At 43.6% G+C, this 27,549-nt stretch overlaps 2 protein-coding genes and 1 long non-coding RNA gene across 13 annotated transcripts in view; 2 read left to right on the top strand and 1 right to left on the bottom strand.

Moving 5' to 3' along the window:
• Positions 1-9,077, top strand: part of ADK (adenosine kinase) — a 279,755-nt gene extending 270,678 nt beyond the window's left edge. For 3 of the 7 annotated variants that reach the window (NM_001006501.2, XM_015288216.4, XM_046942873.1), the window contains exon 11: positions 1,256-2,371. In NM_001006501.2, coding sequence (NP_001006501.1) covers positions 1,256-1,380 — 125 coding nt within the window. In that variant the 3' untranslated portion in view covers positions 1,381-2,371. Of the gene's footprint in view, positions 1-1,255; positions 2,372-4,120 lie in introns of those variants that run through there. The other 4 variants (XM_025151570.3, XM_025151571.3, XR_005860619.2 and 1 more) reach the window with 3 other exon arrangements.
• On the bottom strand, positions 159-27,505 carry LOC121111130. Its single transcript, XR_006939562.1, has 3 exons — positions 24,467-27,505; positions 8,810-8,957; positions 159-232 (listed from the first exon to the last, which is right to left on the bottom strand). It is a non-coding gene; the product is annotated as an uncharacterized LOC121111130 (long non-coding RNA).
• Positions 26,793-27,549, top strand: part of KAT6B (lysine acetyltransferase 6B) — a 95,438-nt gene continuing 94,681 nt past the window's right edge. For 3 of the 5 annotated variants that reach the window (XM_040702703.2, XM_040702702.2, XM_421609.8), the window contains exon 1: positions 27,224-27,391. The gene's annotated coding sequence lies outside the window, so the exon portion shown is untranslated. Of the gene's footprint in view, positions 27,088-27,223; positions 27,392-27,549 lie in introns of those variants that run through there. The other 2 variants (XM_004942070.5, XM_015288301.4) reach the window with 2 other exon arrangements.

Here is a 27,549-nt window from a genome sequence, read left to right as displayed (position 1 = left end):
AAGAAAGCTGGTAAAACAGCTTTGAATCAAAATCCGTCATGTCAAAAATTGGTACTTATGAGCTACATAGTTTCAAGACTAGATTTGGACTGTGCAGGCCCAGGACCTGCCAGAGCATGACACAGGAACTCGAAATGGTGGATGAAAGCTTTAAAAGGAATATGTTTCAGCTCAGATTTTCCTACGCAAATCTCACTTTCCTTCAGTGATTGGATGGAGAAGGGAGACACATCTGAAAGATATTAAAAAACAGGATAAAAGTGAATAAAATATTACCCCTAGAATGACAGAGTGGAGCTTTAAATTATAAGAAACTGAGTTTACTTTTCACATCTTGAAAACCTATATTTAAAAAATATATTTCACCTCTGCCGTAAGTTCAGTCATGCTTTTGATCACAAAAGTTGCGGCCAAGGCAAAATGTTTCAGAGATAAGGGACTCAATCCATAAAAGATCTGGTGCCACTTGTACTTAACTTTTCCAAGTACCTGTGAATAACCTCCTTTTTAATACTCTATTTGCTTATATTCAATTGAAGATGTACTCTGGCATTCAAAACACCAGCGATTTCTGGTTTTCTAAACCATGGATGCTAGAGGTTTTGTTGTGTAAAGCAGTTAACCAAGGGCTGTGATTGTGAGAAGTGCTTGGCTCTCTGTGGTTGGCTGTGGGTTTGGTTATCTCAACGTGGCAAGAGCTGTCCACTCCTTTGGAAGCCTTGGGTTAAATTTCCTGTGACCAAGGGCAACAAATGTCATCTGACTTTCTTTGACAGGTAAAATGTTCTCTGTCTTCACTGTGAACCCTTTTAACTGTGAATAATGTTTGTTATGTGCTTTTCCCTTCTTTTGAGAAAAGCCTGCACCAGCGACAGCGGTATAGGGCTGGAGCTGAAGCTGGCAGGAACAGAAGGAGCTCTCTTCAGCAGGGAAAACTGCTGCTGTGTCTTTAAAATGATATTTGAGGAATCAGGATTCTCTCTGGAAAAGAGCAAGGACTCTAGTAAATCCTCTTCAGGTGTCTAAAAAGATCAGTCACGATGATCATTGATTTACTTGAAGCTACCAACTGGAGACTTCAGGTAGAAATGACAGCAGCAGCACCCTAACTCAGCAGCACACTTAAGCACAGCGCTATATGTACCCAGGTACATACAGTCAGGCCAGTATCTGAGTGCCCTGCTCCATGACAAGCTGGTACACTTCAAAACCTAACCATTCTCTCCCTTTTTTCTCTGTCCCCCTTCATTCCCAGGCTTCCTCTCGCAGCTTGTCTATGACCGGCCGGTGACCGAGTGCATCCGAGCTGGACACTATGCAGCCAGCGTCATTATCAAGCGCTCAGGTTGCACCTTCCCAGAAAAGCCTGACTTCCACTGATGCTGGTGAACTGGAGGGATCAAGAGTAACTCTCATATTGCCGTGGGATCGCTGCCTAAATTTTTCCTCCTTCCTTGTCCTCACCTTTCCAATTACCTGCATCAACGCTTCTGTACTTCTGTTCATTTCATTTTAAATGAAATATATATTTCTATGATGTTTTCCTTTCCATACCACTACCATGTCTCACTAGTCTTAACTTTTGGAAACTGTGCTAAGTGAAGCTTATTCTCGTATCCGCCTGGAAAAATTGTTCTATCGACACAGTTTAAAAGGAAGTCCCGTGTAAATGACACTGCTGACTAACACCAGTAAAATAATGAATTATCTAGTTTTATCTGTGTCCGAATCCCACCCAACTTACTTGAAATGACCTGACTGTATTTGTGACATAACCGTATAAACCAGGAGTAGTTCTTTCTGTATAGTGGAGTCACAGTAGCGGTAAGAGCGGTGTGAGTGTCCCAAGAACTTCCTTCAATGTTTCAGTGTACAAGATCTGGCCATCGCATCCAGCCCAGCCGCCGTGGAAGCAAACAGCTATCTGTCAGAACTTAAGGGCATGATCGTGCTGATGTCAGTGACTGTGGGTCTGGTGCTCTGTGGTCACTGTACCGTGACCTCACGCTGGGCTGCCAGGTGAGCATGCAGATAGGTACTTTCAGGGATTTCAGGGCAGAGGCATGAGCTGATGATGAGCATAACGTATGGCTAGATCCTATCTCCTCAGTGTGAGCTTTTTAGAGGCTGTATTTAATTAAGGTACACATAGTGAAAATGAGGTACAGAAATATTTATGCAGGATATATTGACAGGACATGCCAAATGGAATCTCTGAAACGCACATTTTTAAACTTTTAATTTACTTTGGGTAATTATCAAAATGGTGGATTTTGTTTGTATTTACAGTATTCAAAGAGGTGATCTGACACTGCATTCATTACTTTGCTATGTAATTTGATACTGATAAATAAAAAATTGTCATACAGTAGCTCTCGGCTTTGTACTGTCGTATATGTTGTCATTCCTCAACTGTCTTACTGAAACAAGAGCAGGAAGCAGACGCCTAACCCACCATGTGTGTTAGATCTCTGCTTTTCAACCACGGCTTTCTGCATCCATGTGGATGTTCAAGAGCGAGCTCTGCACTAAGGAAGGAAAGAACATCAATGTGGTGTTCATACCACAGGGAAGATGAAAAATTGATGGCTAGGATTTGTTGTAGAAGTCGCTGCAGTCGGGTTTCACATTTTACTACAGAGCACTGAAGGAGGAACACACGGGAACTGTTTGTTGTTACAGTGTTGCTGTACCACAAAGTGCACAGGGAGACATGGAGACTACGGTCCTGATTCCCTTTTTTCTTTGTCTCAGTCTCTGGTTTTATTCATAGGAGAATAGGCTCTGTCTTCCTAAAGGTCACCTGGTGGGGTTCCTGCGAGTGCATCAAGGAGCTTCAAACCAGCTACCTCTGAAAGTCCTCACGGGGCCATGGAACTCCACCATTGCAAGGGCAGGTCACTGCGTCCTAAGTGTGGGCTGTTCTTCAAGGGCTTGGGTCACAGCTTCTAGCTGGAAAGGGTTGCATGCACAGGTGTTATCCATCTGTGGAACTACTCAGGAACAGCTTTGTGCAAATAAGACTTTGCTGTTTTCTCCACAGTACTGCTCTCAAATAACTTTGGGTTTTACGTTTCTCACATTCTAGCATAGGAGAGAGGGAGAGGAATTAATATACTGTTGTGAAGATGGAACGGCAAACAAAACTGAGGCTACAGTATGTGTTGTCTTCAGGCTTTATGAGTTTGGAAGAATTGGGCTTTTAATTTCTCATTGCTGATTTTTAGTTCTTTAAGTTGATATATCCATGTGATGTATTTTAGTCAAGAAAAGCTGATGGCCTGAGGAAGAATGTTTTGCAGTCTGCTTTTAACCTGTGGTCACATATAGCACACCATGCTTACTGTATGAATTTGCCTGTCAGTAAGGAAAGACCAATAATCAAGTGGTTAAATCTGCTGTTCCCTTTGCTCTGTATCAGTGACACAATGCACACATTTTGTAACAACTTTACCCATGTCCTGGCCAGATACTTATGACTTGTTTCAAATAGAAGTTAAATACGTAAATGCTCTTTGCCATAACAAAGACATTAAAAAACAACATAGCTACTGTAGAGGAAGGGAGGATATGTAAAGGAACGGAATTGTCAAATAGGATGTGGGGTTTTTTTCTTCCTTTATCTAGGCTGTTTCTTCTTTTCAATTCAGGATGCAAGAGAGCCAAGTCAGAGGTTCTGTTCTGAGCTTTTCCACTGACGTGCTTGGTGAGCCTGGGCTCCTGACATTTGGCTCCAAGTGTCAGCTGCAGAGCATAATTTGAAGCCAGTGGGAGCAGCTGAGGAATAAACTACCACCCAATTCATGGAAGGGCATCAGAATCTGACCTGCTCTGCTTGGCCATTCATTATTTCTCCAATATCTGTCAATGGATATTCTTGGATGATATATGGATATTTAGAAATGTATCGCCAAATCATGCTAAATAACTTCTACTTGTGCTGTCAAATTTCCTGGTGATTCCATTGAGAATTCTTTTCAGGATTTGTACTTTCTCTCCTGCTTCTCACTGAGGCAGGCTTTTTTGTGTGTGCGTGTGTATGTAATGGGTAATAGTGTCATCTTTAATCTTCTCTTTCACGTAGTTTTTCTTTTGTCCTCTGCTGACTTCTTCCACACAGAGACATGTTAGAAAACTGGGCCTCCTGAGAAACACGTCATTGAAAGAAATGTGTGCAAATGAAACATCCCCGTCTCAAATCCCAGATGGGAGAACTGAAGTGAGTCTGTCACTGAGCTTGAGCCATCATTCAAACCCAGAGTTCTGAGTGAGCTGGGATACTTTCAGATGGGAAACCCATTTCCCACCAGCACTGACCGAAGCATATTACCCTCACTCAGATAAAACTCTTCCATTTTGCTGGAAATAAGACTGCATCTCCTGTGCTCACTGTCATGCATTTCAGGCTTGCTTTCGTACCATGTGAAGTGGATAGCAATGCTGCTGAGGTCAATGGGCAAGTTATTAACGCTAAAAAGCATTAATAACAACAAAGCAACATGCTGAAGAACTGGGAAGAAAAGCTGAGAATCGGGAAATAAAGGTAATCTTTCCATTTCTACAAGTGACTCACTTGTTATTTTGGGCAGATCTCTTTCCTCTCTGAATCTCTCTCTGCAAAGAAGACGGTAAGCTCAGAAAGGTGGCAAACTCGGGATGAAGGTGGTAAGAATTCAAATATGACAGTATGAGCCACATCTCAGCCTGTTCTCACTGCTGATCTTTTAGTTTTCCCTTTTGTAAACAAATGTCTATTTGTTTATCCTTAAAATAGTGCTGGCTGCTAATGCTTGTTTGAGGGTTAAGACAGGGAAGGAAAAGGAGAGAAAGGAAAGGACAAAAGCTTTGCTGTCAAATGTGCTACATGAAAATGACAATAGAAATGCACACTGTTTTAAGATGACAAGTCTAGGAACAATCTTTAATTTAAAGGTTCTTATCCACAGTTTTCATAAAGAAATGTTAATTAAAAGTGCAATGACATGTTTGGGACTTAAACGAAATCATTCTGCGGAGGATTTATAGCAATCACAGCTCCAGAGCATTAGGATTACAGATCCTTGTGCTGTTCCTTTTCAGTGATCATGTGATTGGCCTGTTGTTAAATATAGCTCCCATTTAGTGAATCGAGACAGGCATGGGAAAGGTAGGGATAGTTTCCCTCTAACCAGCGGGATTTCGGAGGTGTTGGAGATTATACAATTCATTAGCTTTAGCATAAGATCAAAGGGAGAGGGGAAGTCTTAATTTGGGCACCAGCTGCTACTGTCTGAAAGTCTTGCAGCTTAAATGAAAAGTGAACGTGTGCAGTGCTAACTGCTTGTATTAGAGCGCGAGCCTATTGTTTTATATCTCACTAACTCATTGTTCTCTTCCTGCAGATAATTCTCACACTTAAGACCTTCTGAGATAGTTATGTCTATTGTGAATAGTTCAGCAACCAACTGGCTCAGAGGTTATTGCCTAAGCATCTTTCCCTCGCTCTAATCCCCTGCAAGGTTTTTTCTGAGCAGTGTTGTTAATCTAAAATGACTGCTAACTGACTCCTGTGTCAAACATTATTCATTATGCACTTTAAATGCTTCCTGCAGAGGCCAAAATAAATTTTGCTTTTTTAAGAGCAGACCACAAGGAGTGCCTACGTAGGATATTTCTTAAAAGATTAGACTAGAAATGGCAGTTAAGATGTTGGGGGGAATAAACGGCGCTCAGAACAAAGCTTCACAGTTTAACCAGGGATAAACTTCAGTTACCAAAACCTACTTTCATATACATCTATCTATAACCTGTTCCTGCAGGAAGAGCTCACCCTTGCAGGGTGGGAGAAATACCTTTATAGAGGGATGCTATAAGGTGCTTTATTAGAAAATGAGGGCCAAATAAACAAAAATGTAAAAAGCAGTAATTCTCCCGTATCTTGGTTGTGGGCTTTTTTTTCAGGTGTCACTGGTGTTGGCATAAAGGGAGAGGGTTTTTTTGTGTCAATGGCACTGACAGGCCTTGCATGCATAATGACAGCATAGGAAGAGACAGACAGATAGATTTGAATAGCAATAAGGTGGGTTTTCTTCCAGTGTGAAAAGAGCATGGGATTCGTGTGTACTGAGATGAAGTATAGCCTTCCTGCACAGTGCAAATATTTAATGCTCTTCTAACTATCCCCAGGTTATTGGAGTGTAACAGTTAATAGCCATCAGCTGCCAAACCTAGTGAGCAGTTTGGGTGCCTAAAAAGAAAATGAAAAGTTAAAAAATGGAGCCAAGTCAGACTAGAAACCCACAAATCATAAATGTGCTATAGCTTAGCAGGCAGATCATCTCCAAAGTTCAGAGCAGCGTCGACCTGAGCTGCTGCTTATCAAATGAGAGAAGGATCGAGTAACATCTGTCTTCCAGTCTGAGCTTTGCCATGTACTCACAGGCAAGCTTTGGCTGGACCTTCTGCTTTCCAGGCCCTGTTACTTCCCACTGATAATTTTAAGGAGATTGAGTATGGCCTGAAATGAAGAAAAGCAAAGCATTATCACTATTCTGTATCAAATATCTCAAGGCAGTGATGCAACATAAATGCATAGAAAAATGGAAGGGCTCCTGAATTGAGTTTGAGAGAAATCCTGTGCTTGGAAGTTCTCTGTATCTGCAGTGCTGTAGATATGGAGACGTTAACACTGGCGTAAGATATTTCACTTAAAGCTTTAAGTATTACTGTGGAATTATAAGAGCATATAAGAGTATTTCAAAGAATGGATTCAGCTTGAAAATCACCCCTCTTTCTCTACGTATTTTTCTTAGTAATGCTAGAAGTAGTAATTCACTGTAATTAAAAATTGCTCTGTTTTGAAGGTACCTGCTATTTTGGGAAAAGGCCTTGGGAATCCCCTCTGCCCCTATGTATCTGCTGGCAGTTCTCATCACATAACTGGCAGCAGAGCAGCCCCTGCTCTCAGGCTTCCTCCAGAGGACAGGTCAGATCACGGAGCAGAGCAGCTCCTCCCAAAGTAGCTGGTGGATACCTCTTGGCCTGGGGAGCAGACAGGAAGGGGCCACCTGCTCCGAGGCCACCAACAACCTAAAGCAGGAGCTCTTCTCACCATTTCCCCTTGGTTCATGTGTCATTTTCATGGAAATGCAAGTGGAGTATAAATGAAATTACTGATCCCACTTGGAGATACCTTTTCAGGGTTATGACCTATTGGTGGAACTATTAATGGCATTCAAATAACTTGCAGATAACTTGCATAATTTCATAGAATCATGGAGTACCAGAATATCCCGATTCAAAAGGGACCCATGTGGGTCATCAAAACCAACTCCTGGCTCTGCACAGCAACACCCAAAATTCAAACCCTATGTCTGAGAGTGTTGCCCAGATGCTACTTGGCCTCCAGCAGACTTTGTGCTGTGACCATTGGCTGGAGGAGCCTCTTCAGTTTCTGTGGCTCTTCCGTAACTCTCTCACATGGATAGACCTATTTTAGTCTGACCTGTCCTAAAGCATAGCCAGCTGCTCTGGCTGTCCTGCAGGGTAAGGACAAAGCAGTTTTCTATTCATGTCCCAAGGTCAGTACAAAAACAAACACATTTTATATCTGATAGCAAAAAGCATTCATCAGTGCAACTTTTTCATTCTGTAAATGGCCACAGATTTCACAAGGTGATCACCCTGGATTTAGGGAAGGCTGTGCTCCAGATATGTAGTGACTTGGATGTATTATGAATATGCACATGACACATTTCATTGCCTACAATTAGCAGTAAACAGCCTTTTGAGGCTTGAAGTTTGTTATGCGCCACAGTGTTACAGGACAAAGCAAGTTCACTCTCAAGAAACAAGATTTTTTAGCATACAGCCTGGCAAATTTAGCCTGGGAAATGAAGAAACTTATTCAGGATGACTTGTCATAGTACATTTACTATAGAAATCTATGCCAGCTCAGAAGTTACCACTTTACCCCCCAGCAGCAGCAGTTTTAATTGGGCCACAGAAGGAGTCTTGCAGAGGTGGAAGGTATTTGGGTTTCCCTGAGGCTCAGAGTTCTTCCCTGAAAGGAAGCCTCACATCTTGTTGGCTCCAAGTAAAAGGATAAATTGTAGTGTGCTTGAGTATTAAGTTGTACAACATCAGCTGCAGATTTGCAGTTTGGGTTGATGTGCTAAAGTACGGTATCCTGCTGAACATCCTTTGTGTGATATATCTGCCTACCTCTGCCTTGACAGTGTTTGCTTCTCCCTCTTGATCCTGCCTGTAAAGTCACAAGTAGTATGTTTCATTTATCCCAACCGTGTACCTTTTTCCTAATGACCTCATTTTTCTAAAACAGAGGAAGATGGGGCAGTAATGGGGAGGACATTTGTTCTGTATTCCTGTACATACCTTCTCCCAAGACTCTCTCACTCTACACTGACATGACGGTGGAATTAAAGAAGTATTTCTTCATAAAAAGGCAAGTGAGGTTTTTAATGATGCATTGTTACCTATGGCTCTTTCCATGTTTCATGCTGTAGTGAGATATCGACTCTGTGCTAAACCAGCAGGCAGCCCTACCAGAGGGCTAGCCTCTTTTTCTTCAATTGGCTTTGATCCTTGTTCTTTAATTTTCCTTGGACAGATCCTGCCCATGTACTATCGCTAGTCCATTCTGATGCTGATACTGAATGGGATCAGAGCACAGGGCATGTAACATTACAGCCCCATATTACACCAGATAGAATTTAGTAGTTTACAGAGCAGCAAGGATCATAAGGTTTACTTACTCTCCAAACACTACTGGCAAAAGGAAAACAGACATAAATGTGTGTTGCACAGATACCTTGCCTCTCAGTTCTGCTCATTTAGCTCAGCTTAATGATTCCTTTTGGCTGCCTCTTCCCTTCCAAGCCATAGCTGTGAATATTCATCTTTCAAGTAAAGCGCCATGGAAGTGGGCCTTCTTACAGGACTCTTGCCGGCTGCCACTCCTGCTGACAAAGAAGATTGCAAGAAGAATTTGAATAAAGGACAAACGTCACATATGCTGTGTGCTATGGAGGACAAATGCTGAATACAAAATATGTTTAATTGCTGAGTTAATTATCTCACTAAAGTCTAAATGTTGTTTTTCGGCACTCTTCCCCTCCCCCCCCCAGTTGTTTACTTTTATCAGTTAGAAAATAAAAAATCAATGTCATGAAAAACATAATTATATTCCTACTAATCTGGAGTGTTTTCTCATTTGAGTACTGCAGTCTGATGCATTTTATCACTTTCCATCAGATTATAGCAGTGGAAATTGCCAGCTAAAAGCTATGGCTCTAGAGCAAAAAAGGGGAAGAAGAAAACCCACCCCAGAGCCATGTGCCTTGCCAATCAAATCTTGCTCCTAATGACAAAGCTTCTGTGATTTCCTTTCTGACAATACATGAATAGCTGGTGAATAATTGGTTCAACAGGAGCTTCATTAAAGTCCAAGAGAGAAAACAGGATCTTTCATGTGAATAATTTGGAATGATTGGTAAAGACGAGGCATTATTATAGGATTGCCTTCTGCTCCACAGTCTGAAATCCGCAGCCTCTTTCTTGCAGAAGTGTGAAAACATTTTGTAAATAGTTCTAGCTACTCCCAAGTTCTGGATGATCTTGCTACTTAGCGAGATGACTTTTTGGTTGATATTGTTTCTGCATTAAATGCACCCATTCTTTACACAAATGAAAGAAACTGAGCTTCGTCTGGGGAGCCCAGCTGAGGACACATCCTCACACTCCCAGTTTGAACAGATCTGGTGTAAGCTCCACCACTCCTCCGCCACTTCACTGTAAAAGATTGATGGCAGCAACCCACAGGAACCCAGACCCTGTGGAAATGTGCACTGGCCTACCCCACTGCAGTGCTTCAGTGTGTGCCACCCAACCTGGAACAGCAAATATGGAGGAGGTCCGTGCACCAACCAGCCTGTCCTCAGCTGCTCAACCACTGCGGCCTTCCTGGTGGGCAGAAATAACAGCTGAGGCTCAGCCTGGCCTTTGGTCAGAGTGGTGAACAGTACACAGGAAAGTGACCTGTGGCCATTTACAGGAGCAGAAAAGGTCATGCCAGAGAGCAGGTGTAAGGCTCTCCTCCTGGTACCACTGGTCCTGGTGGCCAGGCAGCACTGGACAATGGGGCCCTGTCAGAGCTCATGCAGCTCTGTGTCACCCACCAGCAAGTTTGGAAAAGACAAATGAAGCAGAGATGAGCTCTGGGTTTCAGGAACTGACCAAACCCTGGGGTTGGAGTCTGACACCCTACAAACACAGGGCAATTGTTGAGTTTTGCATCTAAGCTCCCTCCTCAGTGACTGGAACCCTGGCCTGCAGAGCCCAGTGTTTCTAACCAGAGCCAGCTTACCTGGCCTTGCTTGGGATGTCAGGTGGCCCTAACTTGCCATTTGGCATCCTAATCTCTAGCTGTACCTCGGTTTTCAACAAACAGCCCCTTTTTTTAAAAAAAAAAAAAAAAAAAAAAAAAGAACCAGCTGGTTTCCTTACCCCACAGTAGCAGGTGCATCACCTCACATGGCAATGCGCTCACTGCCTCGGTCAGCCCACCCCAGTGGGTGGCTCAGCATGAGGAAACTCAGTGGCAGCAGGCGGCCATCTTGTCCGTACCTCAGAGGAGAGTGAAGCCTTCTCAAGAATCACCCACGGAGCATTAAAACCACTACTGAATGCACTAAGTTACCACTTTAAAGATCATCTCAGAGGGTCATTCAAAGTCTCCAGGCAGTGCCATGTCAATGGAGCACAGCATCAGAATTTAGGGTTCACTGATTCTTACTTCCTGACAGGTTTTTTCTAGATGGAACTGGAGAAGGCCTTGTGCAGTAGAGAGAGCTCTACATGCCCAAAGGAAAGAAGTCCTGGATGGACTCTTTCCCAAGAGGTGCAGCAGGCTGTGGTAGGACCCTGTGTGAAGGCAGGTCTGGGGAGAGCAGAGTGGGTAAATACCTGGTGAGAGCGACCATCCCCACAGCAGAAAACAGCCCTCCTGCTCAGACTGATTCTTCACCCAATGTTCCCATTATAGCACAGCACAGTTGTACTAAAATGCAGACATACACTACCTGCCCAAAGTGAGTTAATTCCCACCAAATTAACGACTGTAATAAATAGCGACAGTGTTGAAAACAATCCTACTTCCCTGGCAATGGATAAAGCAGCTTTCCCAGCTCAGAGGACAGCTATTAACCTGTGGTCTGCTGAGGCTTCTCATCCCATACTCTATGTGTGGAGCCCCACACTATGCCAGCAAAGCTGAGGTTCTCTGGAGGGCGTAGAGCTCCAGGAGACCTTCCTCTGCAGTTTCTGAGCTTACAGACAATAGCTTTGTTCATTTTCGTATCCTCAGAGCCTACTTTTTAAACCATTTAGCCAGTCTCTTCCTTTTTTTCACAGATCTTGAGGCGGCTGACCAGCACAGTGTGCACTGCTGGCTTTAAACAGCCATGTCTGAGAGGCAAGAACTAATAGCATCAGCACTGATACACAAAAAATGTCCACAGATTCAGAGCATGCATCAGCAGTGAGCGGGATTCCTGTGAACAGGCCTGCCGTTCAGTACAAAATAGAAAATATTTGTCATCGCTCTTTCCCAGAATGTTTTCACAAAGGCAGCTGCTACCTGAGCTGTTATTTGGGTTGCTGAATAAGTGAGCATCATCACAAGGAAACAAACACACAGGCAGGTGTGTAACCATGCTCATTTGCTGCTTTTTGAGGGCAGGAGAAGGGTGATGTAATTAGCAAACACATGTTTAAATTTTTAATTAAGAGTTTAATGGATTATTCACTGCCTACCAGAACACACATGCTCTTACTTCCTCGCTCTCCTGGGCTGGGTTCCTAAGGAAACCAGGCTCAGTCGGTTGTGCTGCTGCCAGCCTCCCTTCCTCGCCGGGGCTGGGCTCTTCAGGGTTCATGGCAGGCCAGCGCCACTTTTGTGGTAAAATCATGACTGTGTCACAACACTGCGGTTGCAAAAGGCTGGAGCAGCTGCAGCAGGAGTCCAGCCATAGGCACAAAAAGGCTTCTTCAGGAGCCGGGCCCCTGCCTGCAGCCAAATCAGCTGAGGCATCCCAACATGTTGATCAGGGCTTCTCTGAACTCTTTGACTTTTTCCAAATTTTATTTTTTCATCTCATGATGCTTACTGGTGCTATGATATTCCCTGTGGTGCAGTGTAGGAAAGGCTTTGGCTGGGGTTGGTGTGTCCGGCGAAGGAGCTGGGCAGCTCCCAGCTACGCTGCCTCTAGGTTGGCCCTCAGCCCAGGCAGCCAAGCCCCAGGAGGAGGGAGGGACGTTCTCAGGGGCCCTCTGTCTGCATGCGTTTGCTCTTGCTTAACTATGGTGGAGCAGGTTGGAAAGTTGCTATGCAATGTGGAACGGTCCCTGTTGGCTTTAATATCTGTAGTCTTCCCTTCTTGATATAGATTTGCCGAGTGTAACTGCTGCTTGTTGCTTGTGGTCTAGCAAATGTTTATTCCAACCCTGTGGAGTCTGAGGAAATGGTGAGGCTGCTCAGCACCTGCCGATGCTAATGGACATGCTGCTGAACATAGGGTGGAGAGGACCCTGATGGTAAGCACCACGTGAGATGGATGTCCACCTGGGAAGCCCAAGACACAGTCAAGAACATGAAGCTGCAGAAACTGAACAGCCAGAAATGAAGCACATCATCACAACTGAATAAGAATTAAACAAAGAAACTCTTCTGTATGCACACCGTTTAAGCAGGAAAGTGATTTCATTGCAAGGGTACAAGCTGCTCTGCTGCTCTCAGAGCTACATGAACTCTCCTACCAGAGGAACTGGGGTCTTACCTGGAGCCTGAGCTCTCAGCACATCTCAGGAGCTGCATGCTGCAAAGTGAGCTGCCAAGGAACTCCTAACACAGACTGCAAGAAGATTCTTGTCCCATAATTGAGATCTGCATATTTGTTTTGATTGTTGCACTGCAAAATACCTCAGCGAAGCTACAAAGGGTATATTTGACATCTATTTCTGACAGGTTTTTCTACAACATTCACCAAAGCAGTGTTTTGTGTGCCTTCTCTTCTGTTGTATTTACCACATTAATTATCCATGCATTAACACAGTTTACAGTCACTTTCATTTATGTTAGTGCTGCATTCTCACTTTATGGGTAACTTTGTTTACCAATTCCTTCCCGCTGGCTTGCCTGAAGGTAATGCTTTGTTCTGCACCAGCACTGCCCTGCTCAGCTGCAGCATGGCTCTCCGAACAAGGTCCATGCTGCTAGCTCTGTTCAGAGGATGGCCAAAAGAGGGAAGAACAATTGTACTGCCATCAGTTTGCATTGGTTGTTCTGCTTAAATTCTGGGCCACTATACTCTCCTAAAGGACTTTCCCCACAGTCAGATTGGTCTTTCTGTCAGAGCTGTTGTTTGAATGGATGTGGCAAGTCTTGTTCAGACTCAGAGCTTGCTGCAAAAGGTGTATTTCCACTTCAGTCGAACAAGACCCAGCCTGAGCTTGGTTGGAGAAACAATCTTGGCACTTCAGAACCTCACCCCCGCCCCCACATCTCTTTTGTAGATAAGATGGTGAAAACAAATGTTGTAGGAGAAGAATGAAATCATAAATGCTCTGGCTCTTCTCAGCTTGCTTGAATTTATCGTTTGGGTCTGAACATTGTTACTGCAGTTTTTCTGGTAATCTGCTTCTTTTTTGTTTATTTACATTATTTTAATAGCCTATGTGTAAACCCATAATAATGTGCCACTACACTGAGAGTATGTTACGTGCATGCATGAGCATGTGCCTGTAGTTTCTTACAGTTGTGAAGTTTGGTTCTTAAATGTAGAAGTTGTTTTCTTGGATTGTTAATTTTTTTGCCACCTTTCCAGGATCTTGCCCTAAAATAATTGTATTTCTTTATGAATAAGATTGCATTGACTTGATAGGAGAGTTTTAAGATGTAACTCTCATTCTATGCCGTCATTATAAGATACAGTTTAGATTTGTCTGTCAGTTTAAGAAACATAGGACGTGAAAAAAGAATCAGAAATCAGCAGCTGATGGAGAACAAGTGTTGTATGGAGTGGAAATATGGACAGTTTTTCCAGCTCCCCTTTCAGCAGGAAAGCATCTATCAAGAACTGAAATGAAAAAGACTGAGAATATTTGGCTGGACTTAAGACTGAGTCTAATGATGATTCTTCCAAAAGACTGAGTTCTCATAGCCAGTAACATCTGCTATGCCTTTTCCGTGTGCAATTTTATAAATCAAAAGGTAACAGATATGACAGAAAGGCCTGAAATGATATGGATGAGCTTTCCAGTGAGCCTCCAACAAAGTGCAGAAGTCAAAGACCCTTCCATTTGGCTTTGCTAGCATCCACACAGCACTTCTGCAGAGTATTGACGTCACTGGAGCTGTTCATGTAGATGTTTGCAGTGGGATTTTTGTGTATGGCAGATTCATAGAATCATAGAATCACAAGGTTGGAAAGGACCTAGTGATCCTAGTGATTCTTGTAACATGGAAGATTTTCTTTTCCCTGGTAGTGCAATATGTAAACACACTCCAGTGATGCAAAGCAGAGCTTACTTATTGCAGCTTATCACAGTGAAATAGGCTCATCAGCGCAAACACCCAATGTCCTCTTAACCATGGTGTAGCAAGATCTCAGTAACATATAGAAGGTTTTGTAGGATCAGGTCATTATTTGTATAACATTAAAGTCCTGCACTATGTGCTAGGTAAATGTATGGTACTCTTCACAGCATTTGTTTATTAAGAATTGAAAACACAGAGCACACCTATATGTCAGGATGTATAAGCACTGGTGGCCCTGACCAGCCTCACTTGGGGCTCCCCCTCCCCCTAACCCCTACCCTCCCAGCTCCCATCCATAAGCCCTAATCCAGCTCAGCCTTGGGCTATCCAGCAGAAGCATTAGATGCTAGTTGTGCTGCTATGCCTGGCTGTGGGTTCATTTTATTCATGCTGCAGTTCATGTGCTGATTTCTTCCCTTCACCTTGGTACTACCTCTTCACCACAGGCCTTCTCTTTGCCACCAGACTGCCCAGCCTGGCCTCAGGACCTGCCTCTTCGCCACGTGCCTGAGCAGTGAGCTTCAATCTTGATTAAACCTCGTTGTGGTTTTGGGGTTTGCCCTGCCCTGTTACCAGCCCGTGTGTCCCACTGGCTGCTGTCCTGCTGCTGATATCTCATGTAAGTCCAGGAGCTGAACGAATGTAGGAGACGAGTAACAAGCTATCAGAAAAACTTGTGAGTAATGGTTAGAAATGGTGATTCAGCACCCACGCTACTGCTGGGATGTGTCAGATGAAGGATTTCTTGTCGCTTGTCTCAGACCTTGCTTCAGCAGTTTGAAATATTGTGAATTAATTAGAAACAATTCTACTGCATGATCATAAAATTGTTTTTCTTTCTGTGAATGGATGTAACTCATTTATCTCTGTCTAAAGAACTTGAATCAGTCTCGGAGTTTCACTCAAGTCTTCTGAAGTTTCAGACTCTTCCTTATTTGGGATTTTAAAATTATCCATGTGGTTCTGAGCACCTGAATCCTTCTGGTTTTTAAATGTGTTTCACAGCGACAGACGATTCTACCTTCTTAAGCACAGCCATAAGGCTCCCATGTGCCAGGAGCCCGGCACTCAGCAGAGCTGGTGGGACCCATGCAGCCCGGCACTGAGGCAGAGCCCTGGGCTGGAGGCATGAGCCTGGGGAAGCTGCCAGCTGTGGCTTGCTCAGTCCCAACGATGCCCCTCAACTGAGCAGCACACTGCATGCAGCCGCCCCTTTTGCTGGACTTGCAATGACCGGTTGTGCTCCATTGTAATTCACCATGAGAAAAGAAGCCAGACTTTCCTCACAGGCAGGCAGCTGCCACTCTGGAATGATGCATGCTGTGTGGAGTGCTGATTTTCCTGGGCTCTTGCTACACGTGTTCGTCAGGGGAATCTGGCATGTAGTGGTGCTTCTTGATGCATGTGGGGGATATGTTTAATTCTTCACTGCATATATGGTGACTTGTTGCATCTTTTGCTCTGAAGAAGTCTTGTACTAAACTGCACAGGTGAAACTGTTTGAAAAATGTAAGGTGCTGCTGAAATCAACTGTTTGAGTCCATGTGGCTCATGTAATGTCTGAAAGCTTTTTTCCCCAACAACATGGGGAAGATTAAAAAAAAAAAAAAACAACTGTTCCCTCAAGGGCAGCATGGAGTCCCCCCACTCGAGCAGTCAGTCCTGCCTGTATAGCACAGCATGCTGAATGTTGTTAGACTCGCAGTGGAGATCACAGTAGTGTCAGTTCTCAGATCAAAGAGAAATAAAGGATCATGTTCCTGTCCCAAGAGAAGGCAATTGGTTTTGAAGGGCTGTCAGTCCTGAAATTTCAAATACAAACATGCACATATGCCAGCAAAGTCAGTCTTCTGAATGTGTGAATAACCTTTCTCCAGACTGGAGTTTGTAGCACAAAGCCCTCTGAAAGGCAGCCTGACACAACTGGATGATGTGGTGCTTGTTTGAATGTTTAGGCTAAAAATACTTCAAAACAGACTTGAAGTGAAAGAAGCAAGTGGTTACAGGTTGCTGAATTGATTACTGGTGAGGAATACAGCAAGTGTTTGCTCTAGATAACCACTTGCAATAAAGAGAACTGATCTGGGACTATCTGGGGTTGCAGTAGCTTAAATCCTGGTGAGGAGGGATTTAAATTGACCTGAACCCCAGGAAAAATCTCTTGATTGTCCGAGGCCTTCAGTCTGTGAAACGCTGAGGACGTGTTGAGGGAACCTCCACTCGGATCACTCTGAGATAACTCATAGAGGGAGTCTCACAACTGCATTCTTTGGTCATTCTGGATTTTCATTTGCAGGCCATCCTTAAGTCCAAGCTCTAAGGAGTGCCTTGCAGGGAGGGGTCCTGCTGAAGGAAGAAAATTTACTAGCTTTTCCCCATTGGAATCTGTGGGTCTATGTCCCATGCTTTCCTTCTGTGATCCTATGCTTGGAGCACTTAAAGAACCGAATTATCAACCCAAAACAAATGACTCCTGTCCTTCTACCTTCTCTTGGAAAGGAGACAAAAATAATAATACGAAAAAAAAAATTAGAGAATTTTAACTAGATAAAATCAAGATGTTCCAAACTGAAGTAGGCCCCCCTGTTGATATGGTGAGGCTTTGGTGTTACCCGACCCTCCCAGACATTGCTGCCTGTGCAAAGTGGGAGCTACGGTGCTCCAATCAGACAGCCCTGGTGGCAGGAGTGGGAAGCAGTGAGCACAGTGGGCTGCGGGTTAATTCTTTATGAAATGAGATTGTTGTTCATGTGTGTCATGCAACTGCACTCAAGAGACCCGGTTTTGATTGCTTATATTACCAGCTGGGAACTCTGAAGTTTGTAATTTTAGAAGCAAAAGGAGGAATGTAATTTTCTAGAGATTCTTTTTTTTTTTTTCTTTTGAAGCAATTATCCAGTGTCTATAGAGTCAACATGTAAACTCAGTGCTAATTCTTTTATAAGAGGTTAATTGTTATAATAGGGGAAAAAACATGCAGCAATTGAAATTGAATGGGTTTATCTCTATATCCAGAAGCACCCTCCCAAGCTGAATGTGTTATCTGTGATGGTGCCCAGCGTTCTCACAGACAGGGGCATTTCTGAGCTCCAGGTCTGCTTCGCCCCAAGACAGTATGGTGTCACTCCTACATAACAAACAGGAAAACAGTAGCAAGGAGCTTCCAGCAAGACTAGAGACAGCACCATGTGTTTAACACTTGGAAGATGCTGCTGGCTACTATTTTGTTTCATCTCTTCAGCAATATTACTGTCTTTTCTGAGATAGGTATATGTAGGCACAGGAATTTGGGGCCTGATTTTCAGACGAGTTGACAACAGAAGGAAGTAAGGCTTATTTTCCCTGAAGCTAATGAAAGTAGAATTATTTTTCTTACATTCCTGAATTTTCCCCATTTATCGGTAAGTATTCGATGTTTTCATTTTAATCAAATTATGGCACTGGATTAAAAAGTCAAAGTTCAGCAGTGAAAACACTGAGTTTATTGTGAATGCTCATTCTTGGAGGTGTTGCCTGAATTCAGAGACAGTTTCTACCTCCACAGTGTAAGCGGTATTTCAAATTCTACCGTGAGGAAAACCTGTATTATAAACAGATAATTTCATAATCTCTAGAAAATCCCAGTAATCCCAGAAAGAAGAAAATGCATATTTCCACTATAAAGCATTTGTTATTTTCTTATCCGCTGTTACTATTAATTCAATGATCTCCTCTGTGCCTTGGCATTTGCAGTGACAGCATTTGTGAGAAAGTTATTTTTATGATGTAATGTTGGAGTTTATTACATATATTCACAGATTCCTTTCCTGTTAGATAATTTGATATTTGCTTTCTTTTTGATTCTTTTATGTTTCCCTTGCTTCCCAGAAAAAGCAGAGGCCACAGATGAGCTCTTTATTTAACTTCTAGTTATTTTAATTTAGCCCAGATTAATTATTTTGTGCGCTCTGTTTAAGATTGCTTCGTTTTCAGGAAATGAATGTTCAGCTTTACCTGAAAAGGAAGGAAAATGAACAGATTTGTTTTTAAAAGCTTGTCATTAATACCGCAAGCTGTAACTTTGTAAGGCTGATTTAAAATCCCAGTCACTAAGAATACAAATGTAAGCCCAAACATGCAAACACTTGCAACACAATAGTGAGCTCAGCAAAGTCAGAGGAAACCTTTCACTTGTTATAAAGGACATTGAATTATTCCCTGAAGCAGGTGAATAACACCACAAATGCCCACCTGAGCATCCCCACTAAAAATGTCATGGCTCTTCAGCTACAGTCACACTCCTTGTTCAGACAGTGGCACAGCCAGGTGAGGGCTCACTGCCCTGGGTTCTTGCTGCTCCACACCTGTCTGCCTGCTCAGGCTAAACTACACCCATAATCACACCCCAACCCCATCCGGTTTGGTTGATGCACTTCTAATAGCAGGTCACTACTAGTAGGTAGGGAAGCTCTCCACGCTTTCTGTACAGAGCTCCATGTGAGCAGCAGCAGAGGGGGTACCTCACTGGAGATGCAAGTAAAGCACCCAGCTCTGTTGCAAGACAATAGGAGTTGATTAACTCCCAGCTGAGCTTTTGAAAATATCCGACTTTGTTCTTAGGCCACCCTTCAGCTGAAAATAGCGCATGGGGAGTGCTACTGGTTGCAGTGAAGCAGAATATTCATCTTCATTCTTAGCTCAGTTGGCAGGATACCTCACTTAGCAGCAATAAGCTAACATTTAAAAAAAAAAATTAAAAATCTGGCAGCCCAGAATTAACGGAGTGGGTGAAATGCTGTGAGGAGCATGGGAGGCAGCGGTGGTGCTGTGGAAAGACACAGGGCCTGATTATCCAGGCGTTGAGAGGGATGGGGAAAAAAAAACAGGGGATGTTCTGCAGCTTAATTAATGGAAAGAGGCTTGTGCATCTGACAGCAGCCCCTCTGCAAGGTGAATTCTTTCATAAAGAGCCTCATTCATGAGTTGCCAAGACATCCACAACCTATTCTTGAATTCACACAAAAATTAAAAGAAAAACAACTGACTGGCTAATTTAGCGACTTGCAGGATGCAGCTGGTGCTACTGTTTTCACAAAAAAAGGGCCTTTTCCCTTCCACCTCCCAACCATTCCAGTCTTTCTCCCCACCCCCAGCTATTTTGTATCCTGCTGCACCAGCCAGGAGTGTGACAACTCCCTGACTTAGCTGGCACTGTGGGATATCGCATAACAAAGGCGAATAAAATGTGGATGACAGGGGGGTTCTGGCCAGGGCTAGGGAAGCGATTCTGACCCTCTCCATCAGCTCAGAGGTGGAACTTCTGTCTCTGAGATGCTGTTTTTTGTTTGTTTGTTTTTCTGGTTTGTTTTAAAGAAATAAACAAAGGGTTTCATTGTGCTGGATAATGCAATTTCTTTCCTGGCATCTTGATAAATCACCAGCTAACTATCCCATGTACCACTGAGGAGACAATTTGTATAGCTCAATGCGTATGAAGAAGATGCTTCATGTTTCCAGCACCGATATATTACCACAGAATCACAGGATGGCCCGGGTTGGAAGGGACCTCAAGGATCATGAAGCTCCAACCCCCCCGCCACAGGCAGGGCCACCAACCTCCACATTTAATACTAGACCAGGGTGCCCAGGGCCCCATCCAACCTGGCCTTGAACACCTCCAGGGACGGGGCATCCACAGCCTCTCTGGGCAGCCCGTTCCAGCACCTCACCACTGTCATAGTAAAGAACTTCTCCCTGACATCCAACCTAATTCTTCCCTCCTTCAACTTAAAATCATTTCCCCTTGTCCTGCTGTTATCTACCCTTTCAAAGAGTTGACTCCCCCCCTGTTTGTAGGCTCCCTTTAGGTACTGAAAGGCTGCAGTGAGGTCACCCCGCAGCCTTCTTCAGGATGAAAAAGCCCAGCTCCCTCAGCCTGTCTTAGTAGAGGAGGTGCTCCAGCCCTCATTGCAGCCCACCTCTGGACCCTCAAATATTATGACCTTAGCTCTTCCTAGCTGCTGCAGTAGTTCTTATTCTCATATTACCTGATGCAGAAAAAAACAAATCCCACCTGCCCCCCAAATCCCTTTTCACTCATTTTTCCATCTCAAAGGGTATTTAATACAAAATCCTGCTGTGAGTGACAATAATTTAAGAACCAGAGTTAGGCTGGGAGCTCTAGCAAGCCACTGGCTATTTTTAAAGCAGTGTTGAGCAAAGCTAAATGTTTCTGAAAGGTGTTTGAAATGATGTGGTATATTGCCATCTGACTCTGACAGGGCTCCTGGTGTAGCTAACACAGGTAGAGCTGCTCTGGCATTGGCAGCTATGGGAAGTGACTGAAATAAATTGTTTGTGTGGCCAGAGCTTTATTTAGCAAGGGAATCTCACAACTAACACTGCCAGCAAAGAAAGTAAAGAAAGCATCGTGCAGACTTTGCTAAAACTCCGAGACAGTGATTGTGCCCTTGAGACCAACCCAGTCCCGTCGGTTAAAAGCTGCAAAAGGAGAAGGCTGCAGATGAGGCTGCTCAGCTTCCGAATGACACAGAACAGACCTACGGTTTTTCTAGACCTGGACTCAGCAAATTTAGAGCTGGTTTGTCATGTGGGTTATTTCCCCAGCTCCCATCTTTCATGAGAAGGTGGGTGTGCCAGGAGATGCTGAGCAGAAACCGAAAGGGGAAGTGCTCCAAGCAGCTGTGCAGTAGGTGAGGGCTTTCTCTATCCGTTGAGCCTGAAATGCGGTGGGTGTGCCTTTTTGCTCATACTTCTTATTGCTCTGGCTGCTTGTGTAGTCCTGTTATACACCGAGGGCTGTGCAGAGTCAGAAAAGTCCCAAAATTAGGTGGCTGGTAGCGCTGCAATTTCTTCAGCTTGTTATTAGGATTTAAAAAAATACAGCAGAAACTGGATGAGGATGGGATTAATAAAAGTAGGGTCAAGCTCTCTCCTCCTGCTTTTTCTCCATGTTTTTTGGCAGTGTTAGACCATTAAAGGACTGCCAGCATCTTCAAGTCTGGAATTTTTCCCCTGGCTAAAACTGAGCTAGAATGTAGTACACCACATCACAGTTGGAGGTAGTGAGGATTCATTCAGTCACATTAAGGACTGTCAGGATCCTTCAGTGGCTCAAAGTAAACTTATTTAGCAAAGCTGCCTTTGCAATCTCTTTTATTGGCTTCTAAGTACAGAGGATGTCCTTCTTTTCATCTGAAGGGCTCAGTAAGGCTTTCTAGAAAGGTTTTCCTCCCCCCAGCCTCCCCTTCTTGTCCACTTGGATCTGGAGAAAGTTATAAAAGTAATGTTCATTAAAACAGAAAGGGAATATTCCAGCAGTTTGGAGAGTACAAAAAGCTGTTGGAAAGCTGTGAAAGGGATTTTGTATGAACTCTACAAAGAATCCCCCCCCTGTTATAAAGTGACAACCCAATATCCCCAAAGGGAACAGCAGGAGGGAAACCTAAACCTGCGGACAAAGTCAACCGATAATGATTGGAGAGTTAATTACTTTAAAGCTCACAAGGACAAGCTGAGGTGTTAAAATGGTTCCTGCAAACAGCAGCATCCTCCCCTTTCACCTAGCCTAACTAATCGCAGCAGGACGGTAGCAAGAAGGACACGAATGGCCCCTGATTACAGCAGCTTTCACTCATTCAGAGCAAACTGATCCTTATTTATTTTCAGTTCCATCCGTCATCTCATCAGCTGCCCTCACAAAGCATTAACGTGTATGTGTACAAAAACACAAAGCTGCTCCAAGTTCAGTGATAACTGAGTGATATAGAGGCCTGCAATATCCCAGGCCCTCCTCCGGGGATTAGCCTAGAAAACACTGCTCTTGCACACAGCAGCAAAATGCTTCCTGTCATATCAGTGCATTTTATGTGGTAAAAGGAGAAATTTAAATCCAATATAAATATAACTAACATTTTACTGTGCAGCCCCGGTGATAATCCTTTTCTCTTCAGGTAATTTGTTTTGGGTCACACTGAGATCCCATTTGTGAGGTAGCAGGTAAAGACTACAGCATTTAAATACATCGATAGGGAGTGTTTCAGGTGACAATGATTGTTACAAAAAACCTCATAACCCATTAGACTAATAAGAATTGATTACCATTTATTAAAATGGCTATTAATCACTTACCCCTTATAATGGGTATGAACAGAATGTGTCGTGTGTACTGTATACATGAAAGACATCGTTGCACAGGATATTGTCATCTATAAGAACCACCTGTTTTTTCTGCTTTGCTTTTAGCCTTGTTCCATTGCGCACCTCTATCTTTGTCCTATTGCTTCAAACACGTATAGTAGATAATACAGCAAAAAGACACAGGGTTTCAAATGTGCATTTTGAGCAAGTTTCTTTTCCTGGGCCAGCACAGCTATCTCCATGACAGGACCTCCTGTGGCTAGAGCAAGGCCCTTGGAACCCCCTTGTTGGCATCCCCTTCTGATGGCTGTGCTCTGTTCCTTGTACCTCTGATTGGAGAACGGGAAAAATAGTATGCATTCATCTAACAGAGCTCTTAGGAACTAATTAATTAAGGATTGTGAAGTACTTTGATCTGACAGCGTGGAATATTTGCCAGAGTAGAATGGAACATGTGGGATTTATTATAAAAAGTCACTGTCTCTGTCCCTGTGGGATGACAGCTGATCTACCACAAACATTTATTTCCAAATTATAGTATCATACCAATCGCAGCTCTTGAGTTGAGACTGCTGTAGTATTTACCTTATAAGCTGTTAGTTTCAGGAATTAAAATGCCCCCATATCAGTAAGTTGGCAGCGGGAGACTATTATATATTATTATTCAAATTTATTAAATATAATAGATGAGACAGCAAATGATCAGTAATTATGCCCATAGGTTATTCACTCCGTGTGTGTATAACTAAATGCATGTATACATTTGTATGATACATAGTATAGTTAATTAATAGTGTTTAAATAGCGCAGTGATGCTCTGTTGCGGGCAGTAATGCATATCCCCATACAGAAGCCAAGAAACATGCCATTTGTATTTAGCTGGGTAGGCTTAGTGACACGGATTAATCTTTCAGATGGAATTGCAACACACAGGGCTGTTAGAAGAAAACCCTCAGTGGAAAAAGAAAAAAAGAAAAGAAAGAAAGAAAGAAAAAGAAAGAAAAACAAAGAAGAGCTGTTTAAATCCAGAACAAACATGAAGTTGAAGGTCAGGGATGCATGGAAGGTGCTGAACCCACAGCAGGTAAGCCAAGCAGAGGAGGTAAGTAAAAGTAAAGAATATATGCATGAGACCAGTCAGCGGGGACATGCTTGGGATGGCTGTAGAGGCTGAGAAGAAACTCACTGCACTCTTATGGTGAATTTTCTCCTCAAGGTCACTTCTCTCAGCAGCTTGTGCCAGGGAAGGCAATTTCCAGGTGAGTGTACTCGCATATGTGGTATGTATGGTAATAATAGAAAGACCATCCTGGCTTTGTTAAAGGCAGAGAAAGTTTTGCCACTGACTCTGATGGGGGTCAAGACTTCACTCTCTAGCAGCTCCAAAGATCCATGGAGATCTGTTGCTATACCAACATGGACAACTGTATAATTGTTCCTATAACTATGCTACAACCTCACTGATTGTAATGGAACTCCACCAGTGATTAAAGGCCTCAAAGAATAAATCTTATATATGGCAGTAGTTGAATACACAAAAATATTTTTGCTGATTTCACACAAGTGTTCAAACTCTAATTTCATGTTCTTTTCTGTACAGTGATGAATCTGGTCTGCATATGGCTAAACTTCATTTAAGTCTCCAGCCTGTCTTACTACAGTCTCACTGCTATACATGTAGCAATCTTCAGATTTCGATTTTTGAGAACTGAATGTAACTTAGACCACACTCACCCTTAGCTTCTTCCTTTCTTCTGATTCAAAAACAGCCACTGCACGTGAGGTTTTGGAAACATCCTAAGGACAGTTGGAAGTAAGGATATAGTTACTATGTGTACTTCAATACAGATGTGCAACCAAACATATTTTTCCAAAGGGAAAAAAAAAAAAAAAAAACATTAAGGGTGTTTACACTGTAACTGAAGCAAGGAAATTAACAGAACAGGGTGAACTGACCCATAAAACTTCCTTCTAAAAGCAGATGGGAGTGTATTTGGGTTTAGAGAGCATTGTATTTTTTTACTTTTAGTAATAGGGACATTTTTTAGAAGATGGCATGGGTATACTTGATGTGTAGGCGTCCAGACACTTGTTACTGTCTGGGGGCATTACCTGTTGTTGTACCTCATTAGCTCTATAGCATATGCAGGAGAACAGATGCCCCAGAGTTCTGCAGTAGTAGACATATTCAAGTTTTATTTGCTTAGTTTGCTTATTTGAATTGAATTGCTTACACTGACTTCCTTGATGGGCTTATAACTTTTCAGTGGTTATTTTTAATGTAGCTTCAGTTTTAAATAAGAATTATTGTGTTTACACACAAGAAAAGCGAGATATTTCTTATCTAGATCACAAAGCAAAACGCGCCCAACATACTAGACATTCTTGGTTAGCTCCAAAGTGTTTCTGGCACGTATGATTTGTCTGTGCAACACACATTGTTTCAGACTACCAATTGTTTTTCAAACTGAACTGCCCTAAATTCACATGTTGCAATTCTTTTGAAACAGCACTACTGTTTCTTGGGAAAGAGTAAAATTGACAATGATGGCAGATCTAACTTCATCAGTGAATGATTAATCCATAAAGAAGTTCATGTGCTTTACATAGTGTTAGCTACACCTGTAAATGTCGAGATCCATAGGACTTCATCTTCAAACAAAAGATTCTTGAATACATTAAAACCTGGAACTCAATACCTAAGGATACATTGTCTTCTCAAGTTTATGTTTGTAAAAATAATTAAGAGGAACAAATATGTGTATTTAAAATAAAGACTTCTATGGGTTTTTTTTTCTGTGCTATTCTTCAGAGCACTCATAATTTAAAAGTGGCCAAACAGATTGTCAAGCTTTCTCCAGTGTTTTGTTTCCTGAACTGGGATGCACCACGCCAAGTTTCAGTTTCAGGAGATTATTTTTCTCTCTTACCACTAACCAAGTTGTAAATTTCCCAGGAAAAAAAAAAAAAAAGGTCTATAATGGAAATGTTGACACAACATTCAGAATACTGTTGCTACAAATTATGCTGTAATGATTTACATTGTTTCCAATAATTTTAAAACCATTTTCAATCACAGCCAAATCCTGCATAATACATGAACTTTGAAGGATTTTCCAATAAATATTAGGTTACTGCACATTTCGGTTCGCTGCTCTACATTTAAAAGGCTGCATCTGGCCACTAAAAGACCAGACCTTCAGTCAACAGGTACGTATCACAGCTATGTGCTGGAAAAACATTTTCACCTGGTGATGTCTGTAAGTAGGTCATTCAATTTTACAGCGCTCTGAAACACCACCAAGGAGCTTCCTTATTCAGCATCCACAGGAATGGACTGAAAAAGTTGCACTAAACCTAAACGGCTAATGTATTATTATGGAAACATTTTTTTCCCGTTACTGGTCTACGTGCAATACATGATCTAGGAAAGACCTTGTTGATTTATTGTAGGAGCTCATTTGCTGCCCACTCTCATTTCTTTTTTTTTTTCCCCTCTGTGTACACAATTATTATTATTATTATTATTTATAAATGGTTTCCTTTATCTTTCCTTCTCAGGACCAGACGTTAATCCCGTAAAGCTTGGCAGAGGGACACCCAAACACATGGCAAAGGATGTTACCTCAGGAATGGGGCTCAGGGTTGGCGCTAACTGGAGGAGCTGCCCAGGTGGGCAGGACCGCCTACTCCTCCCTTGCCTGGTACCACAGCCCATGATGTCTGGTCACTTGAGCGAAAAGAGGTGTTTGCGAACCATGACTGACAAAACCACCTCGGGGATTAAAACTTTACCGCGTTGGTTGCGCGCCCTTCGGCAGCGTGGCTCCATGGCTCCGCGGCCTTCCCGCCCTGCGCGCCCCCTCCTCAGCCCCAACGGCGGCCGCGGGGCCGCGCCTCCCCCAAACTTTATCGCCTCCTTTCCCCCCTTGCTCTTTTTTTTTCTTTTTTTTTTTCTTTTTTTCTTTTTTTTTTTTTTTTGAGGGAAAAAGGTGGGGGGAGCTCTCAATTTCCCACTTGCCAACAGCAGATAAAAAAGTGGGGAGGGACCTCTTCTGTCACAGCCTATGTAGATTAACCTTTCAATTAGCTGTTATCAGGTCCTGTGTCTCAGCACCAGCGCTCGCGATCCGCGCCCGCCCGCACCGGGAGGCCGGGGCTCGGGCCGGGCTCGGCGTTAATTCCTCGGCGCTAATTGCCGGCGCGGCTCCCCTCCCCCGCCGGAGCCGATCCGGCCGTCCACCTTTAGCGCCGGGAGTGCGAAGAGGCGCCCGCCGAGGAGGAGGGGGAGGCACAAGGTATTCTCTCGGTATTCGTCTGCTTTTTGCCCCCTCTCGCGAAGAGGCTCGCGGAAGGTAACCGGTGCCATCCATCCGCTGCCGGGGGATTCCCTCCACCCCCTCCCGGCTCGTCTGGGGCTCTTCGGCGTGTGTTTGGGGAAGGGGGTGGGGGAGGCCGTGTTGTTGTTGTGTTCTGGCTCTGGTTGCGGCCAGGAGAGAGAGCGAGCGAGCGAGAGACGGAGCGGGAGCGGGCGAGCGAGAGAGAGAGAGGAGCCGCGATCGCGTTTCAGGGGCAGCACATTCCGCAGGAACCGCTCTGCAGACGCGCACACGGGCAGAGAAAGGAGGTCACGGCCGGCGGAGGGGACCTGCAGCCGAGGTCAGATTGCCCGCAGTTACGCGGGGTAGCGGAGAGCGTGCGGCGGGGCTGGCTCCGCGCTGGGTGACGGGCTGCGATTTGCCGTAATCGCCCTCCTCTCCCCTCGCGCAGTGCAGAGGACTTGTCACAGCCCGGGCACTTTCTTTTTTTTTTTTTTT

Source organism: Gallus gallus, chromosome 6, assembly GCF_016699485.2.
Source record: "Gallus gallus isolate bGalGal1 chromosome 6, bGalGal1.mat.broiler.GRCg7b, whole genome shotgun sequence".
In the NCBI taxonomy this organism is placed as follows: domain Eukaryota; kingdom Metazoa; phylum Chordata; class Aves; order Galliformes; family Phasianidae; genus Gallus; species Gallus gallus.
Note: the sequence above shows the minus strand (reverse complement) of the source record. Positions and strands in the feature narration are given on the sequence as shown.